The 19,522-nt window shown below is 48.6% G+C and overlaps 1 protein-coding gene across 2 annotated transcripts in view; it reads left to right on the forward strand.

Annotated features, from left to right (window-relative positions):
• The window catches only part of Galnt2 (polypeptide N-acetylgalactosaminyltransferase 2), a 128,473-nt gene that overhangs the window by 98,462 nt on the left and 10,489 nt on the right, over positions 1–19,522 (forward strand). For both annotated transcript variants that reach the window (XM_027404850.2, XM_027404851.1), the window contains exons 4-11: positions 3,688–3,786; positions 4,018–4,085; positions 4,278–4,343; positions 10,485–10,606; positions 12,439–12,526; positions 14,295–14,382; positions 14,835–14,938; positions 17,687–17,813. In XM_027404850.2, the coding sequence (XP_027260651.1) occupies positions 3,688–3,786; positions 4,018–4,085; positions 4,278–4,343; positions 10,485–10,606; positions 12,439–12,526; positions 14,295–14,382; positions 14,835–14,938; positions 17,687–17,813 (762 nt within the window). The remainder of the gene's footprint in view (positions 1–3,687; positions 3,787–4,017; positions 4,086–4,277; positions 4,344–10,484; positions 10,607–12,438; positions 12,527–14,294; positions 14,383–14,834; positions 14,939–17,686; positions 17,814–19,522) is intronic.

A 19,522-nucleotide genomic window follows, 5' to 3' on the forward strand; every position in this document is an offset into this window, starting at 1 on the left:
GTAATTACCAAAATCACTCAAGAAATAGAAGACACGAGCTGGGCATGCTGGTGCACATTTGCTATCCCAGCACTTGGGGGTGAGAATTAACAGGCCATGTGACCTCAGGTTTATGATGGAGTGAACAGGAACAGGAAGTGACTCGGATGTCAAATTGTGTCTCCAACAGGTGAGCAGCATGGAGTGACTCAGGACATAGATCTTTGCTGCTTGTTATTCCTGATGGAGGGTAGGAAGGGACAGTGTGACCTGAACACAGCAGGGTTGTGTGGCAAAGCTGATAACACCCAGACGAGCAGTGATTCTCTGTGTGTACTCCATATCAACTCTGAACCCGTGTAGATTGATACCATGTGTTGCTCAGGAATATGTTTGTATGTCTTTTATGTGTGTGATTTATTGAAAACATACCTAGGAATGACTGAACACCAAATTTGGGGTAGTGGTTCCCTCCTTGACAGTGGGAGCTGAGGTAGAAAGGGACGTGAAAGGATAACTATTATCCTACCCTTTCATTTGAAAGTTCTGAACCAAATGGCAGCATTGCAGACTGTTAAGACATGACCACAGGGTGAAGGCCTGCTTGCTTGTTATTGTCTCTACATTAACCAGTGAACTACATTACGCATGTCTTGATGTCACATGAGGTGAAGTTGCCTGCCTAGAGACCCAGGGGCACTCATCACCCTGGTGACCTTACTGTAGCCAGAACTGGGCGCTCACCCTTGGCATGTGTCATGTTCTGGTCGACTTCTTATTGTGTGTCCTCAGCTTTACCCTGGTGATACCCATGGACAGTGCTAGGATCAGTAAGGCCACCATATCGAGGTCACAGTGACATGTATTGATCTTTACAAATGACCCCACAGTATTTAGGATCATTCAGTCTGTGAATGTAGCGTCAGTCTGTCCCTGAGAGTCAGTGTAGCTTTGATTTGCTGTTGGAAAAAGTAAAGCAGAGGGAGAAAGGCCTGGTATTTGCAAAGATGAGAGTCATGTCCTGGAGAAAAAGGGTTCTTCTGGACCTCTTTCTAGCTAAACTACAGGTTTTTAAAATCTTTTAATCTTACTTTCTAAATTCATATGTGTAAACTGCATTTATGTGGTTTTCCCCAGATTTCTCAAATTCTTGACCTCTTTCTCTTTATTATTGTTACTATTTGTGAATATGTGCAAATACAACCTGCTGAATCTCTTCAGTGTTACTCTAGTGTGCGTGCGTGTGTGTGTGTGTGTGTGTGTGTGTGTGTGTGTGTGTGTGTGTATGTGTGTGTATTTTCTCTTTATATATCTTATTTGTCATTTTAAGGGACAGGGAGCTTCTAGAATGACTATGTCATACACGTCTTTGGAGCCTCAAGTGAGCTAGGGCCCAGAGTGGGCTTTTAGTGGTGTGGCTCTGGGAAAAGAGAACCCAGCTGCAGCCTCCTCTTGCTGTCAGCTACTCAGTCCTGCATAGCTGGGGAGGAAGCACCCCACAGCTGACTCCTAACAGCTGCCACCCTGGTTCCTACCGCCTCTGGAGCAGAAAGGACTGGCCAGTGGGGCCAAGAAAACTCTTTAAATGCAAAATGCATGGCTTTTCTTTTTAAAGAGATTCACCTGAGGCCCCATCTTGGTTGAGTGTGAGGCTCATCTATCTGGATTCATGCACACACTTCAACCCATGGGGTGTGAGATCCTTCGGTTTCTACTTGTTACTCTTCTACCTTAAGATGGGATCCTGCTGAAGCCTCATGATTGCCAAGACTGAGCGCTTGATGCCTTATGAATATGTAAAGGAGTTTTAATAAAATGGTGTGAAGCAGCAGCCCTGCTTGTTCCAGAAAATGCTTCCAGAGCCCCAGGAGACTTCCAAAGGCTCCTGGAAGATGAGCTTCCTGCAGAGAAAAGGAAAATGAGAGAATAGGGCATGATTGGATGGGCCCAGAATCCAGCAGTTTAAGGATGAAAAATGCTGCCCCATGTTTCTCGAACTCCCACCAGGCCTGTAAGCCCTATTGAGTTTCTCAGCATAGATCTGCTGGCTCAGTCATTCCTGCTGGTCTAAGTGGAGACCTGGCTGCAGAGGGCAATGGGCCTCAAAGCACGGAGCCCTCTCTCCTGTAGCATTACAGGTTGGCTTCTTGACAGTGACATTATTTGGTAGTTTGTTTACAGTTGAAGCTTTGCAGATCTTTAATGTAACGTTCAGCTATTTTTTATCAGTTTGCTTGTCCATGAAGACTCATTTACAGTGAGACCAGATACTAACTGTAGAATTCATTCCCCTAGCCCCCCAAACAACTGTTACACATTTTTTTTTTTTTGGTGATTAATTAAAAGGAACTTACTATAATGACTAAAATTACCCAAAGACACCCCTTCTGCAATCCTAGCCTAATTGCCTTCTAATTGCACTGCTTTTCTTGCTTATGCTCAAAATCTGTGGGTCTGAGCTCATTTTGTCAGTCCTGGGGGAGCACATATGTCCTAGTGCTTGCCCAGTCAATATCTCTGTTGGTGTCAACAACTGCTACTCTAGCTCAGAGGTTGAATGTTGAACCATGACTGAGCTCCAGGGTTCTTCCAAAATCATCTCCTTCTCCCACTTGTTTCCATTCAAGATAGATACTCATTGGAACTGACAATGAGGCTGCCAGGTAAACCGAGTCTTCAGTGTGTGGGGCCATGGAAGGCTCTGCCACCTCAAGAGATGACAAGAATAAGCATGGAGGAGCCTGGGCTGGGGCAGGGACTGGATCCCCTTGGGGTTCACAGTTCCCTCCTCAGTTCAGTAGCCCCTCTCACCCTGCTCCCTCAATCTGGAGTCGGTGGCATCACCATTGGCAACTCGGGACTCTGGCTGTATTCAGACACAGTTGACAGTTTCCTGGGGCTCTGGCAAGCCCCCTACCCTCCCCAGAGGACCGTGTGGAGACTCTGGGACACTGCTCTGTGCTGGCATCTCCAGACTGGAAAGAGTCCTCACATGGGTTCTGCTGAGCTGGATCCTATCATGCTGGGTATTTTGATCATGTGATACTTGAACGTGTCAGCCAAGACCCAGCAGAGGTGTATCTTTAAAACTGGCCTTCAGTGACTCATGTGTGAGGCATCCGGAGTCAACTGAAGAGGTCCTGTGCCACCTGGCATCTTTGCAGGTCTAGATCCTTATGCCCTTGTGCTTGAGGTCATCCTAATGTGTCTGCCCACTTGCCAGGCCTGGTTCCATGAGCATAGTCACCAGGTTACTTGGAGGAGACTTGTCAGGCAGTGTGAAGGTCGGCAGTCAGTGGGTTGTTACTGGGAGAGCCTTTCACCCAAGCAGCACATGCCTGTCACAGGCAAAGCACAAGGTGAGGAAAGAAACAATGGTACCAGTCCCCCAGAAATAACTAAGAACTGAGGCGGGCAGGCGTGTGACTGAGGTGTCTGCCTGAATGTGGGAGGATTTCACTGCTCAGAACACACGTTTGACATGTTAGAAACCTGCTCTGGGTTCATACAGTGTGCAGAGCTCCCTTGTCTGTAAGCAGGATCTGGTTGTATCTTCTGCTTCCATATGCCCCATCTATGCTAGAACCTCCCACAGCGGATGGGCTAGCTGCAGTCTTTGGCCTTGGCAGCCCCCTCTGCTTGTCAGTCGGGGGTGATCTCTGGCAGGTTGTGTCCTTTGTTCACAGGATAGTCTTTCTTTTCCCTCAGGTGTCAGCGGAAGCAGTGGCGGGTGGACCTGCCAGCTACCAGTGTGGTGATCACATTTCACAATGAAGCCAGGTCAGCGTTGCTGCGGACAGTGGTCAGGTAAGGCCAACAGATAGCTCCAACATCTCACAGGAAGGGTGGGGGTACTACCTCCCAACAGCTGCATCTCAGGCATGGACGGCAGGAGCTACAGACGAGGTCATCCAGCTGCCGAGCATGGCGCATGGGGTAGCTACTGGCTCCTCTGGCCAAGGCTGGGGACCACAAGAGAGAGGTGGCTCTAAGTGGAGCTCTGCCCTTACAAGGCTCTGTCCTTCTGTCTGTTCTCAGTGTCCTTAAGAGGAGTCCACCGCATCTCATCAAGGAGATAATCCTGGTGGATGACTACAGCAATGACCGTGAGTTCCATAGCCTCACCCCTAGCATCAGCCTTCCTGGTTTAGGGTGTCTGGGAGGAGTGACCTAATGCAGTATAGAGTGGAGCAGGCATATGGGGCAGGGAAGGAATGTCCTCCAGAGATGTGGCCTTGCACCCTAGAACCCTGTGTGGACTCAGAGTTCACCATTCTCTGCCTCTTTTCTCTCCTTAGCTGAGGATGGGGCCCTCTTGGGAAAAATCGAGAAAGTGAGGGTCCTCAGAAATGACCGACGAGAAGGTAAGAAAGTCCCTCTCTTGTGCCACTTGTGAGATATGTTTTAGTTATTTTTCTCATTGGCGTGACAAATGCAGTTTAAGGAGGGGAGAGTTTGTTTTGGCTCCTAGTTCCAAGGGATACAGTCCATCGTGGTGGCTGGAATGTGTGGCAGCTGGTCACTGTGGTCCACAGCAAGCAGACAGGAGTGAGTGCTTGTGGGCAGCCCTCTTTCTCTTTACAAAGCCAGAACCCAGCCTGTGGGATGGTACCACCCACTTTTGACCTGATTTTAGAGATTTCCCCTCAGACATACCCAGAGGTGTTTCCATGGTGACTCTTTAAGTCCTGTCAAGGTGATAATCAAGATTGACCATCACACGCTAGACTCCTGTGTCAGTGCTGTGCACCGCACTTGCTCTGGAGGGAGTCAGAGTGCTCTGAATGACATCTACTGTGGAAGAGTGTCATGAGCTTAAAGTCATAAGTCTGTACACTTACTAAGTATATTGGTAGGGACATTAATTAGACAAGTGATGGCAGAGCAGAGGGACCAACGGCTCTGTGAGGTTGGTAGGTCGTGACCTGCTGTAAATCTGAAGTCACCAGGATGCTTGGTCACCTTGGTGCTGACAGGCCAGCAGGGCTGGAGAGATGGCTCCACAGTGAAGAACCCAAGTCCTCTGCTCTTCCAGAGAACCCAGGTTCAAGTTCCAGCATCTACATGGCAGCACACAGCTGTCTGTAACTGCCAGTTTGAGGGGCTCCAACATCCTATTCAGGTAGTAGGCATATGGTACACATACATACATGAAGACAAAACTAACTTACCATGCACATAAAATTAAAATTTAATAAAAAAAAAAAGAGGGGACAAGATAATTTTGGCTTGTGATCTGTAACATTGGAACTTCCCACGAAATTCTAGTCAGTCAGGCAGTTTGCACAGCCTTCTACACAGACAGAGCTTCTTCGGGGATTCCAGTTCCCGCCTCTCCTGGCCCAGTTGTAACTACTTCAGGGGAACTGAAGAGAAACTGGAGAGAAACTGTCTGTTTCTCTCCCTCCACCAGAGCCACCCAGTAGCCCTGTCCCAGCAGATACAGGAAGGAAAATCACAGCATAACTAATTGGAATTATTGATATGTAAGGCCAAATTTTCAAACCACATTTCTGTATACACATTGGGGAAATTAGCTACTGTCTTCCACTCACAGCCAGACAAGTCCCATCAGTCCCTTGACTGCAAAGGTTTAGAAAAAGCATTAAGGCTTAGCCATGAGGAGTCCAGTGTCTCCGTGTTGCAGGCATGTGATATAATCACAGATTCAAGTTTGACAGCCTGCTGAAGGAGAACCGTCCCAAACAGGGAGAGAGAGCTGTCATTTCATGTTGACATGATTTTGCAAATGCCAGCCCTTCACCAGCTGTCAGTCTCATCTGTGTGGGCAGTTATAGAAAAGTCTGCCTTCCCACTGCAGGGTGTGGAAACTTCTCAGGGCGACTCAGGTGTGTGACTGTTTTGGGCTAACCCTCTTCCAGTTTCCAGCAGTCAGTGTGATAGCACTTTGCCAGTCCACTGTACAAGACTGACATGGATCCAGGAGTGGCATTTGTGCCCCTATTCAGTGCAAACTCTTCCAGGTCCCCGTGTGCAGCTACAGTCAAGACACAAAGGTGTTCTTACAAGGATTATTTTTTAACTTTATGTGTGTGGATATTTTTCCTTCATGTGTGTCTGTGTACCATATGTGAGCTTGGTGCCTGCAGAGGCCAGAAGAGGGTGTCAGGTCCCCTGGAGCTGGACTTACAGACAGTTGTGAGCCACCATATAGGTGCTGCAAATCAAACCTAGGTCCTCTAGAAAAACAGCCAGTGTTCTTACCTGTTGAGCCAACTCTCCAGCCCAGCAAGGATTTTTTTTTTTAATTTTTAAAATTTGTGTGTATGTCTATGTTTGGATATGTCATGTGTGTGCAGGTGCCCATGGAGATTAGAAGAAGGCATCTGATCCATAGGAGCTGGAGTAACAGAAGGTTATAAGCTGCCTGGTGTGGGTGCTGGGAACCAAACTCAGATCCTCTGGAAGAACAGCAAGTGCTCTTAACTGCTGACCATCTCTCCAGCCCCCAGAATATTTTTTTCTTTAAATCATACATTTATTAAACATTCAACATGTGTTTTACACTGCTAGACACTAGAGGGCACAAGGATAAGTATGTGAAGGCTATTATTCCTGCCCTTGGGGTGCTTGCATTTTAATTTTGGAAATAAATATGAATGTGAAACTATCATGCGGTTGCTTGAAATTGCAGGGCAGCACATCAGTAAGTATATGGAGGGTTCAGTACGTGGTGACATCAGTCAGAAAACGCTCACCTGGCAGACACTGAGGAAATGAGGCTCTATAGAGAAGGGCAGTCTTCAGTTAGGGCCAAAGAATAACCTAGGTAAAAAGGAATCTCATGAATAAGGCACTGAGGCAAGCAACAGAAGGCTCGCTGGACTCAAATCAGTGCAGTAGCTGAGCCCACTGCTACCCAAACCCAAGGTCACCAGCCCACACCACATAGACAGTAAGGTTATCCTCACCCTGAACAGGTCTGCTGCAGGACTCAAGTCAACCAAAGAGCATCTGATCCCCGAGTTCTTCCCCAAACAACCTACCAAATGACTGGTTTCCAACTTTTTTGTTCTACTCTCCCACCTAAAAAGGGAGGTCAACAAGGGGTCAGAAAAGAGGCAGGGGAGAGTAGGGAGGGTAGGGGATGAAAGAATAACTGGTAAACCACTTTAGCTAGCCATAGTGGTTTGGTCCATTCAGAACAGCGCATCTAAATGTTAGCCCTTGTGTTGTTTTAGCTAAGGTGCTTCCTTGGTAGGAGCCGCACCTTTTGCTATTTCTGGGACTTTGAGAAGCCAGATCATGGCCTGTGTGGAACAGCAGCATGTGTGACAGCTGAGCAGAAAAGTTCATGAAGATCAGATGCATGACAAAGCTGTGTGTACACACTGATCTCAAGCCCCACGTGTGAACCATGGCACAAATGACAGTTAATTAGCAGCTTGAAGCTTGTCCATAAATCCTGAGAGCCCCCAGTCTCCCTCCCCTCCCGTCCTGTTCCATGTACCATGCTGCCACCTCTCCTCTAGTAAGTCGTAAATCCCATAGTGCAATGTTAGAAATCTCCCCTCAGACCCTCAGTTACTCTTTAAAGAAATTAAAAGGGTAGAGAGGTAGACTATGCAGCTCTGCTCCAAGTCTGCTGCTGCCTTCTACATGTTCACACTTCTGTCCATGGTGTTTGCCCTTCCGCTCAGGCAGTTCCTTTCAGCTTCTCTTTCAAAAGAATCTTTCTCCTTTTATTATTAATGGGTGTTTTCTTGGCCAAGAGTTCTGACTTGACTGAGTTTCTCTTTCAGCTCTTTAAAATGTTGTTGCAGGGTCTCTGTCTTCTATTTTTCTTTTCTTTTTTGGGTGTGTGTGTGTGTGTGTGTGTGTGTGTGTGTGTGTGTGTGTGTGTGTGTGTGTGTGTCAGAGGCCAGAAGAGGACACCAGATTCCCTAGAGCTGGAGTTACACGTGATTGAAATCTACCTGACATGGGTGCTGGGAACAGAACCCCAGTCTTCTGAAAGAACAGAGGAGGATGCTTTTAACCACTGAGCCATTTTCCACCTGTTTTCCTTTCAGAACATCTCATCCCATGCATGTAACAGGTCGTTGGCACCTGCTGCCCTCATGAGTCTTTATTGGTGTCTCTGCAGTCAAATTTGATGCACCTCCCCCTCGTTTTCTTTATATTTATCCTGCTTCGGGTTTGTCAAAAATCCTTTTGAATATGTAAGTTGATATTTTCCACAGATTTAGAAAATGATTGGCCATCACATCTTCAGGTGCAATCTGGTGTCATTCTTCAGTGCTGGCTGAATGTAACTATATTCTCTCACAGTCACTTAAGCCTTTTGCTCCTCATATTTTTGTCTTCAATTTCCTGGGTGATCTATTTCTGTTGACTGTCTTCAAGTTCCTTGGTCCTCCTGCCAGCTCTCTTCTGCCTTCAAGATCACTCACTGAGATTTTCATTGGAGATAATTTCATTTTTGCAGTACCCGTTTAACTCTTCTTAGAGTTTCCATGTCTCTTCTGAGATTTCCCACCTGTTCACTCATTAAAGCCATCATTCCCCTGAGTTCTTGAACATAGTAATAGCCATTTTTAAACCTTCATCTTTGAATTCCAACATCAGAGTCATCTCAGGGTGACTTTCAGTTGAGGCTTGTTTTCCCCCCATGGATGTGGTCCACATTCTCCTATTCCTTCTCTCATCTACTGATGTTTCACTGTGCGATGGATGTTCTGAATGATGTATTGTAGATATTCTGAGTCATTTCTCTTCTCTCCAAAGAATATTAGCCTTTGATATTCAGGGAAGCGCAATCACCAGCTGTGTTCTTCACTTCTGAGACAAAATACCTAGAAATAGAAACTTAAAGGGGGAAAAGGGTTATTTTGGCTCATAACTTCAGGCTTTCAACTGTTGTCATTTGGGCCTGAGGTCAGGTCAGCACCACAGTGTAGAAGACTGTGGTGGAGCAGGGTTTCTTACCGCATGGCAGTCAGAAAGAGATAGGGTCTGGGAAGACATTTGTACCCTTCTAGTGACCCATTTCCTCCAGTTAGGCCGTCTTCCCCACCCACTTCCCATCGTCTTCATCTCCCATGGTGCCACATGATGAGTTTGACATCAGTGGATTAGTCACTGATAAGACTGGCAGCCTTCCTGCTCCAAAAGATAGGGCAGACTTTGAAGATTCCCCCAAGGAAGGCCTCACCCTCCCTCAGGAGCAGAAAAGGGTTGGGATGGGGGGGTCATTGGGGGACAGGGGAGGAGGTGAGAGGAGCTGAGATTGACATGTAAAAGAAGCTTGTTTCTAATTTAAATTAAAAAAAAAAAAAGGACTGGCAGCCTTATAGCCCACTCACCTCTCAGCACCACAGCTGGGGACAAAGACTTCATCATGTGAACTTTTGTGGGGTGTGGGTGAGCTTAATATCCAAGTCATACACTGGCTGAAGACCACAGATGTACACATGATGTAGGTGCTTCTCTGTACTTTTTGTTCAGACAAGTGCACTTTGGGTAGATCCCTTATTCACAAAACAATTGTATTCTAAATGTGATCCTTTTGTAATTTCTGTAGAGGGCAGAGGTGTTTTCCAAACTTTGTTTCCTTGGCAAGGTTCAAATTCCAAAACCCTGTGTCCACTGGAGAGAGCAGCTGAGGCCTCGGCTACTCTGGCCATTGTTGTTCTTGAGCTGCTCTGCCCCTGTGGCTACCAAAGCCAGGAGTTGGCCATAGGCTTCAGTGGATTGTCACCAGATTTGGGGTCTTTCTTGTTTTCCTTTCTAGCCACTCTAGAAGTCCTGCACTTGGTTCCCTGACATCTCAAGCTGGAAGGGCTGTGCTGCAGCAGGTGGGATGGGACTCTGAGACGTGAGGGCAAGCCCATGTGGACCTGGCTCTCGCTCTACAATTCCCACTTTCAAGCATTGAGTCCCCTCAAGTTTTTTTCCTGCGTGACTTCTTGGACGCCCTTTCGAACAGTTTCCACTTATGTGTAGCTCCACAGTTACAGCCATTACCTGAGTGAGCGTATGTGGCTTGAAGTTGAAAATCTTGTCTTTTTTCCCTGACGTAACATGCTGTTAATGTCTTAGTGTTTATATTGCTGTGAAGAGGCAACATGACTACTACAACTCTTAAAAAGGAAAATGTGTAATTGGGGCTGGCTTACAGTTTTATAGGTTTAGCCATTATCATCATTGCAGGACTTGGCAGTGTGCAGGCAGACATGGTGCTGGAGAAGGAACTAAGAGTTTTACATTTGAATCAGCAAGCTGAAGATGGGGACTATATCTCACACTGGGCTTAGCTTGAGCATATGAGACCTCAAAGCCCACTCGCACAGTGACACACTTTCACCAACAAGGCCACACCTACTCCAACAAGACCACAGCACTCTATAGTGCCAGTGATTGCAGAACAGTGCTGTTACACCCACAGCTGATGGACAGCTCTTCTGGGACAGTGCTGCTGGCTGTGCCAGGAAGACTGTCAGGTGGAGCTCTCTCCCCCATGCACCTTGAACTTATCTTCACAGGTCTGATGCGCTCTAGAGTCCGGGGTGCCGATGCTGCCCAGGCCAAGGTCCTGACCTTCCTGGACAGTCACTGCGAGTGTAACGAGCGATGGCTGGAACCGCTGCTGGAGCGGGTTGCTGAGGTGAGCCTCGGTTGCACGGAGGGTGTGCTGCATACACTGGCTGTGGGTTTTCTTGACACTGGGAAGGATGTTGATGCCCTCCATATTGTTTCATGGTGTCCTGTTGATACAGAACAGCCACTTTGCCCCAGGAAGACAGGTTCCCTGAAGCTGGCAGGAGCCTGGGAAGAAGAAGTGGCCAGTCACGGGGGAGTATCTTCCCTGCTCATGTATAGGAATATACGTTACCAGAAGGGTTGTCCGTTGGTAGAAGTGCCATCTGACGGGATGTCTGGGGGTAGGACTAGGGTGGCTGCAGTGATAATCCTTGACTCTGGTAAGGACAGATTACCCACCTGTTCCAGGCCTACAAGGAGAAGCAAACTGATTACCACAGTGCCCTTGGTGGGCTTTTCAAGTGATATTTGGCCATACTTGGGCATATTCTGCCTTCTGGAAGCATCACCATTGGTACTGTATTTAGCCTAGTGTTATTTTTCTTGCCTTCTTCTTGTCTTATTGACTTTCTTTCCTGGCTGCTATGAAAGTGCTTCCTTGGGGGCAATGAAGCAAACATAATGAAAGGAAACAGAGAAAGAGCACATTCTGCCTGCCAACATAGCACAAGTAGCAACAGGCAACAAGTCGCAAATACTAAGTGACCAAAAGCTGCTGGAAGCCCTATCTCTGCCCTTTACTGGGCTCAGGTAGCACACAAGGTGCTTTCCCCTCATCTCATAAGTGAGGAAACTGGGTTTCAGGGGACTTCAGTAACATCCAGAACCATATGGTGGGTGGTAGGGTTGCCATGTGGGCTCCACCGAACCCTTAGCTGTGCCGTGTCTTACACACCCATCTGTGTGAGACAACCCATCCTAGTATCCCAACCCCACAGCTTCTCACTCTGCTAGGCCATAACACTAGAAAGCAGAGCTAGGGCTAGCTTCCCTCCATATCGGAGATTCATGGGGTTGCCAGCTCCCAGGGGATGTCACAGTCCCCTCTCCCCTCCCTGACTCCCCATAGCTGAGGAGGGAGTGGGCCGAGAAGGTGGGTTCGTGTCATGTCTTCTCAGCCGAAGGAATGTAAAGCAGATGACGCCCAGCCTTCCAGGGCCAGCCTGATGGGATGGGGGGAGGGGATAGGGTGGCAACATAGACTGCTGCTCTGCTCTCCATGGCCCAGAGCTTATTTCCCGTTAACCTGCAAGCAGCAGGCTGGGGCTTTGTGTGCCGAGCTCTGCCAATCCTGTTGTTGAACTTTTTTCTTTTGAGTCCGTCTTCGGCTGACAATACTCTCTGTAACTCAGAGCCCACACACCCTCTCTTTTATGAACTGTCAGCATGAGGCAGAGCTGAGTTTGAAGGTCCAAGGAGGTCAAAGGCCTTGTGTTTGGTCTCAGCAGAGTGGCATGAAAAAAGGGGGTCTGTGGGAGGTAGGTGTGTCTTGTAGAATCACATTCGAGTTGAGTTAGGGTCTGAAAACTCTAGTCAGTTGCTTTGGGGGTACGGACCTCCACCTCTCATGCCATCTGCACCCAGAAAACATTCCTGGCTTTAAGCACTGGTGCAGCCCATGAGAGGGTGGCAGGCAGAGGGTGGCTGAGCTTAGCTTGTGTGACACTGAAGTCTACCCAAGATTGAAATTTAGGAGTTGACTCAGGGCCACTGCACAGCCTGGGCCTTTAGCTGGGAGAAGTAGCAGAAGTGTCCAGATGTCAGCTGTCCCCTCTCATGCCACCACCCCTACCCATCTTGCAACAGTGGTATCTAATGGGAAGGCCTGTTGGGATGGTGGCTTTTGCTTTGCTGGGGTCGTAACAAGTATTCTTTCCTTCCTTTGTCCCTGCTCAGGACAGGACCCGGGTTGTATCCCCCATTATTGATGTCATTAACATGGACAACTTCCAGTATGTGGGTGCCTCTGCTGACCTCAAGGGTGGTAGGTGTCAGCTGTGATTGGTCTACCTGCTGGCTTGTTCTGCATTGCTAGGTTCCTGACCACTGCTGTCCAATGCAGTGAAATTGACAGCTTAGTTCACATTATAGTATGGACTCTGACTTCCTCACAGAAGGGACTGGCCCTGCTTCTCTGGCAGAAACACCGGCCCCACCCACCACCCTATTATCCCATTCCTGTCTCTCCTGGAGCAGTTGCTCCTAAAGCTAAGGGAATGTGTACTGTCCATGTAAATGGAAGCAGAGGAACCTCCACCACTGATGGGCTGGGCTGAGAGGCTCCAGCACTGCTACCAGCAAGAGGCAGGGCTTGAGACACTCCATAGAACTGAGGATTTGCAGGGTGGGCTTGGAACCTGTGTTTGTGTCCTCTGCCTGTTCCAGCCCTTCCTCTTGTAGCCTACATGCCCAGCCAGCTTGCTACCCTGCCTGCTTGTTGCCCTGGAGTCCTACCATCCTGCTGCTGGCCCCCTTACTGCCCGCCCACCAGGAACCAGTCCCACTTTTGTGCTCAAGCCTGGATGCTGGCCCTTCCTCCCCAGCCACCCAGCTGCAGCCTGCTTCACTACCAGGTGGCCTTTGTTTTTGTGAATGGACCAGCATCTTGTAGGGCCACACAGCCTACAAATGTTACCTTCTGGTGGCCTTCCAGGAACCCAAGAGAAATTGGTTCAAGATTCTCCTTTGCTTCTTAAGAATTGTTGAGGCTCCTGTGCTTGCAGGTGGGAGGGAGACTACATTAGACAAGACTGAAGTCATTGCTACTCACAGATGGAGCAGGTCACACTGTCCCCGATCTAGCAGCCCAATCCTCCTAACTACACAAATAGCAAGGAGTAGGGTGGAAAACAGCTTCTCTTTTTCTTTTTCTTTTTTTTTTTCCTTTTTTCCCCCCACTATTAGCTAAGCTGGCCTAGAACCCAAGATCCTCTTGCCTTAGCAGTCCTACTGATTGCTGGGATTACAGGCCCGCACGATCACACCATAGCACTCGGCCTGTAAGATTTTTATCACTGGGCCCTGAAAGGTACTGGTGGAGGCCTGGAGAGCCACGGGTCCCATGGAGTCACTATGTGCTACACTGTGTTTCTGGGAGCCAGTTGTGATTTATCTAGCCCTGACTTGTCCCTAGGTCCCCAGTGTTGTATGCACAGCCTTTTTAGGTACAGTGGCATCACACACAGATGCCAGTTCTCATATTTCACACTTGTTCTTATACATTTTAATGCTAGAAAATCCAAGCCAGACATGATGACATATGTCTGTATTCCCAGCACTCAGGGGGCTGAGGCAGGAGGACTGCTGCAAGACCAACCTAGGCTACATAGCAATACCCTATGTCAAAAATTTAAACAGGTTAGAGGGGCAGGAAAGATGGTTCAGAGATCATGAACATGCACTACACTTCAGAGGATCTGAGTTCAGTTCCTAGCACTCAAATCAGGCGACCTATGACTCCAGCTCCAAGGGCTCCAGCACTCTCTTCTGGACTCCGTGGGCACATAGTCATGACTACACATAGTCATATGTGTAGATTTGTTGTTATGGTTGAGAAGATTTCACTGTGCTCCATACCCACCCTGCCACCCATTTCCCAGGCCCACCCCGGGCGTCACCTTCCCTCATCCTTTTTGCTTTGGTTGGTTGGTTGACAGTGAGTCCACATGCGCTCATTGTCAGCCCGCTAGGGTGGGGCAGCCAGGTGTGAGAGACTCTGTCTCCTCATTGCTGTTTCTTTTCTGGGTCGGCAGGTTTTGACTGGAACTTGGTGTTCAAATGGGATTACATGACACCAGAGCAGAGGAGATCCCGGCAGGGGAACCCAGTCGCCCCTATAAAGTAAGTGCGGTGTATCGCAGAAGCACTCCTTGGGTAGAGCCCAGACTCTGGCCCCTGCGGCAGTGTGCTTCCTGGATACTGGGGCTCTGTACCTCCCACTCTGAGTCCCTGGCCCTGCCTCAAGGCCAGCATCTGCCACCAGGTCATACAGTGAGGAAATTTTAAGTCCTTTTCCCCAGTCGCCTGCTTACAAGGCTTCTCTGCTGGTTCCATGTTGTCTCCTGTCTCCAATGTAGTGTTTTCCGTAGCAGGGTGGAACTGTATGCTATGGCCTTAAGTGTTAATTCTGTGGTGACCTCATAAGTTGAGGCACATGGGATGGTTCCAGCCTCTGTGGGGGCCCCAGGCAATGACTGGAACCCAGTGGAGAATGATGACCCCTTAGAGCAGAGCAGAGGACCGATGCCAGCCTGTGGTGTGAGTCTAACTGTGCCCTTGCTCTCCCTCTGCAGAACCCCTATGATCGCTGGAGGACTGTTTGTGATGGACAAGCTCTATTTTGAAGAGCTGGGGAAGTATGACATGATGATGGATGTGTGGGGAGGAGAGAACCTGGGTACGTACAACCCTCTGGCCTCAAGTCCACTAATGCCACCCTGGTGAAGTGTGGGAGGCAGTGTTTCAGTGGTCAAACCAGCCCCTGAACCCACATATGTGGGTGCATACACTCTGACCACAGGGATGACAGTCAGATGTGTTCCTGGTGTCAGGGCGGAAGAGACAAAAATTCAGGTCTTCCCAGGTTCTGTCCCATCCTTTGACCTGGGAGTTCAGAATGTATGCCTTCAAAACTGGAGAGAGATGGTTGTTTCCAGGGCTCCAGTTAACTGTGTGGAATGGTAATGGGGCCGGTGGCTGCTGGGCTGGCCAGTAGTAACCATGCACGCCACATAAGTGGGCCCTAAGTTCAGATCCTTCTTCACTACTGGTTTTTATGTTTGTTTGTTTTTTTTGTTTTTTGTTTGTTTTTGTTTTTGTTTTGTTTTTTTTAATTGACCCATGGAGATTGTGTTTGCCTGGGAATGGGCCGTGGTCACTTTACAGGTGGTGGTCTGTATAGGCAGCTGTCTTGACTGTCTTGTGTGACAGATGAAAAGACTCTAGTCAGCTTCTCTGGGGTTTGTTTCTTGTTCTGCTTGAAGCCTTTGATCTCAGGTGCTTGTCATTCAGAGATGACTCCCCTCATGGGAGAGTTTAGTTCCTTTCCTTCTTACACAGGTGTGCCCTGGGAGGAAAGGGGACAAGGAGAGGGAGGGGAAGTGACACCACTGTCACTTGGAGTAGTTTTTCTTGTGACAGAGACTTTGATAGTTTCTGTTGGCTTAAAAGAACCGCTTCAGCTAGCCTGTCATTGGAATGTGTCTTTTGAAGTTGAAGTTGGTAGAGGCATTTCATCTGGTAGGACACCTCTGCCCAGCGTGATGAAAAGCTGCTTCCAGCTCTGGCTCTGTGTCAAGGGAAAGGGGGGGGGGGGTCATGAGTCAGTCTCTTTCCCATGTTTCAGTGTGATGTTGCTATTGGGTGGGCTTGGGTGAAGTTTTGTGAGCAAGAAACGCCCCTGAGCCAGGGACTAGAGCCACCCAGTGGGGCAATGTGTCACCCTACAGAGGTTGATTTATATCTAAGATGACCTGGCCTGGAACCCAGAGAGAGGAGAGCACAGGTTTGGTGTCATGGACTTTTGTTAATATTCTGCTTGATAACCTGAGGGGTTGGGGAAGGCAAGACCCTTGAGTGGAAGCCCATCCCTTGTAGGAGGTCTGGTGTCCTCCAGTCCCTGGCAGGTGCCCCCTGGGGACACTTGGAGACTGAGCAGAGGGTTTGAGCAGGACTACCAGGCTTCCATAGAGCTCTGTGAGTGCCACACAGATTGCTGGAAGCTACCAATCCATGCAGGTTTGGTGGCTCTGATGTTGGGAGGAGAGTGAGGATGCCTGAGAAACATCAGAGCCATGTCTTCCATGTATGCTCCCATGACAAGACTGCCTGTTTGTAGGAAGCGTTTGCAAAAGGGCAAAGGTGAGCTTTGGGACAGAGCTACCCTTTATGCATGGTGGTGTTGGGATGGGTGCTCTGTGCTTCCAGTGCCATAAAGGAGAGGCCTATGGAAGGCATGCTCCATACCCAGGGTCTACAGGCCAACAGCAGCAGCATGGGGATGTCCACGGCTCATGTGAAGTCATGGTTGAAAGGAGCTGTCTTGTGCTCAGCCTTGAAAGTAGCCTATCTGGCCTCCAGGCTGCCCCTTGGTAGCTCAGCAGATGCCCTGCCCAGAAAGCTCACTGTTGAGTCTTCCTATAGGCACATTCATAGGAGTTTTCTTTCTGAAATAGAGGTCTTACTCAAAGTTTTGTTTGATGCTAGAAAAGTTGAGAACCCCCTGCATCTGTTCAGTTGGAGCTGGCCTCATAATGCAAGGGGATTGGTTAATGGAATCTGTTCTTTCCAAGGGAATTACTCCTATGACTGTAGCTTGCCCTCCTTTCTCTCCACTCTTGGGCAGGACTTCAGACAACACTGACCAGGTGACATTCAGACTCCCAGCATTGCTGCCATGATAGCATGCTGGTCTAGAATATTTAGCTCTCCATTGACTTTATGGTTTGCAAAGATCCTGCCTCATTTTTTTTTTCCTGTTTCCCTTCGGAGGTTCTCCTGGTTCTGTAGATTTCTCATCATACCAGCATGTGCTGATGGGGATGGCCTATGGCCTAGAGAGAAGTTCGTTCTTCTATGGTGTCTTTCAGAGTGGCACTTGTTGATTTTCCTGTTTAAACTTAGTTGTCTTGCTCAGGTTAGGGGACTGTCCCTGGCCTTTACCTTGGAACTTGGTTGGTACCTGGACCTGTTGATACATGAGAGCAATAGGCAAGGATTCTCCCCCCACACTACCACTACCACCACCCCCGCCCCAAAGGAAAGCCCAATGCATCCTGCCTCTTGGTTAGTGTGGAGGATCAGGGTCTGTGCACTCATCTCCAGTTGACAACTGTGGTGTTACTGGAGTGCACGTAGTCTTAGTCTGGGAGACATCTGCTTTCAGACCAAAAATCATCCTTTGGAGACGTCCGGTCCAGTGGTTTCCATGCATGTTCAATTTTGGGTGTGCTGTGGAGTTGGCCTATCTGGGATTCAGCCAGCATTTCCTCTATAAAAAGTTCCAGATCAGGTTCTGGAGAAGCAGCCCCTCATTGGTTTCCCTTGGCAGTTGAAAGTGAACTATGGTAGGTGGCTAGGGCAGGGGTAGCTGTGCCATGGAGACAGCAGCTATGACAGACTGATGGTTGCCAAATTTTCTTACCAGAGATCTCATTCCGAGTGTGGCAGTGCGGTGGCAGCCTTGAGATCATTCCATGTAGCCGTGTGGGACATGTGTTCCGGAAGCAGCACCCCTACACGTTCCCGGGTGGCAGTGGCACTGTCTTTGCCCGGTAAGTAGTGAGAGGCCAGACCAGCTGTCTGCTTAGAAGACACCCCGGAGCTGTGTGGGGACAGTGTCCTTTGAAAGGCATGGCCCCCAAGCTGAGAAAAGGTGCAGTAGCTAGTGCGCGGGTATTCTAATGAGAAAACTCCAAAACAGTCTCACTGTGCCCCATGGAGGTCTCAGAAAGGCACTGTGGCAGGGAGGGGTGCAGATGTGGCCACTAAAGGTGGGGTAGCAGGGGAGTTAGCACTGGGACATCAAGGAAAGACTACCATGTGATGATCACAAATATCTCAGAGAGGCAACTGGTTTTGTGCTGTATCGCACTCACAGTGCAAATAAGAGCAGTAATTTGTTCTTCCTTCATGTACTGCAGTAACAAGTACTGCTGGCTGAGTCATCATAAAAGCACCATTGTTGGCTAACTGTCCTGATGGCAACACATCTGGAGCCAAGGTGTCCACTCCTGCCAAGGGCTGTCCTAGTGCCCCACATAGTAAAGGGTAAGAGAGGCGAAGGGCATACCAGAACAGCCACAGTCTCGTGACAGTAGAGCTCCATGGCCTGGCCACTGCTTGAAGTTCCTGCCTCTTGGTGTCATTTCAATACAACTAAATTTCAGCATGAGTTCTGAAGGAGCAGACATTGAAACCATATCAGAAGGCAAGTCACACTGCACTCCAGCCAGAAGACATCATGGCTCATAACTGATTAGTGATTGGCAATCAATGTTAGTAGACAAAAACTGAAAAGCTGCTTGGTCTAACCAGGTTTTTCCTGGGAATCTTTTCCAGTTCTAACATGGTAGCACACACCTTTAATCCCAGTGCTCAGAAGGCAGAAGCAGGTGGCTGTCTGTGAGTTTGAGGCCAGCCAAGGTTACATAGTGAGGCCCTGTATAAACAAACAAACAAAAAAATACCAAAAAACCTGAGTCAGACCTCATGGGGGCACAGTGTGGAATTAGACCTTCAGGAGCAGACAGCAAAACCTCTAAGCCAGACAAGATGTTTCTAATGCTCGTCTGGTCAGCACCATGGGGAAATGCAATTGGGCTAACTGGGACAGGTTTGACAGATTAAAGGCACTCAGAGCTCCCTGTGGAGATGGCACGGGAGTCCACTGGGCTGCTAACGTTGGGTGTGTTCAGACTGTCAGACCCAGGGGAATATCAGTGCTAGAGTCTGCAGGATGTTTCAGAGGATCTGTCCGTGGTCACTTGCCTGTGTTTCTGGACCTGTTCAGAGACAGGAGCTGGTGGCAGTGCCATGTCAAGAGGCCTCTCACTGCTTGGCAGATGGGAAGTGGAGGGCAAATTGGGCATGCCTCCACCCCCTACCTTTCACCATCTCCAACATCACCACCATATTGTGACTCTACCTAAGAATATGGCCATTGGTTAGGTCAGAGCCTTGATGTAATCATTTCTGCTTCTCAAAGACAAACCCAGAGACCCAGGGGTGTTTCATCATCTGGGCACTTCTCAGTGCAAAAACCTACATGTCTACATGTCCACAACCATTCATCAGTTTTTCCACTGTACACTGTGAAGTGAGGACATTTTCACATACATTTCATTTCTGGTTATTGACCTTGAGGTGAATCTCCAGGGTTAGCACCAGGAGTCCGAGGATGGGCACGTTTGCATCTTGTCTCAGTGGCAACAGTCTGGCCCCTCCCCCAGTGAGGGACAACAGGAATATTTATCACTTTATT

Source organism: Cricetulus griseus, chromosome 3, assembly GCF_003668045.3.
Source record: "Cricetulus griseus strain 17A/GY chromosome 3, alternate assembly CriGri-PICRH-1.0, whole genome shotgun sequence".
NCBI lineage: Eukaryota > Metazoa > Chordata > Mammalia > Rodentia > Cricetidae > Cricetulus > Cricetulus griseus.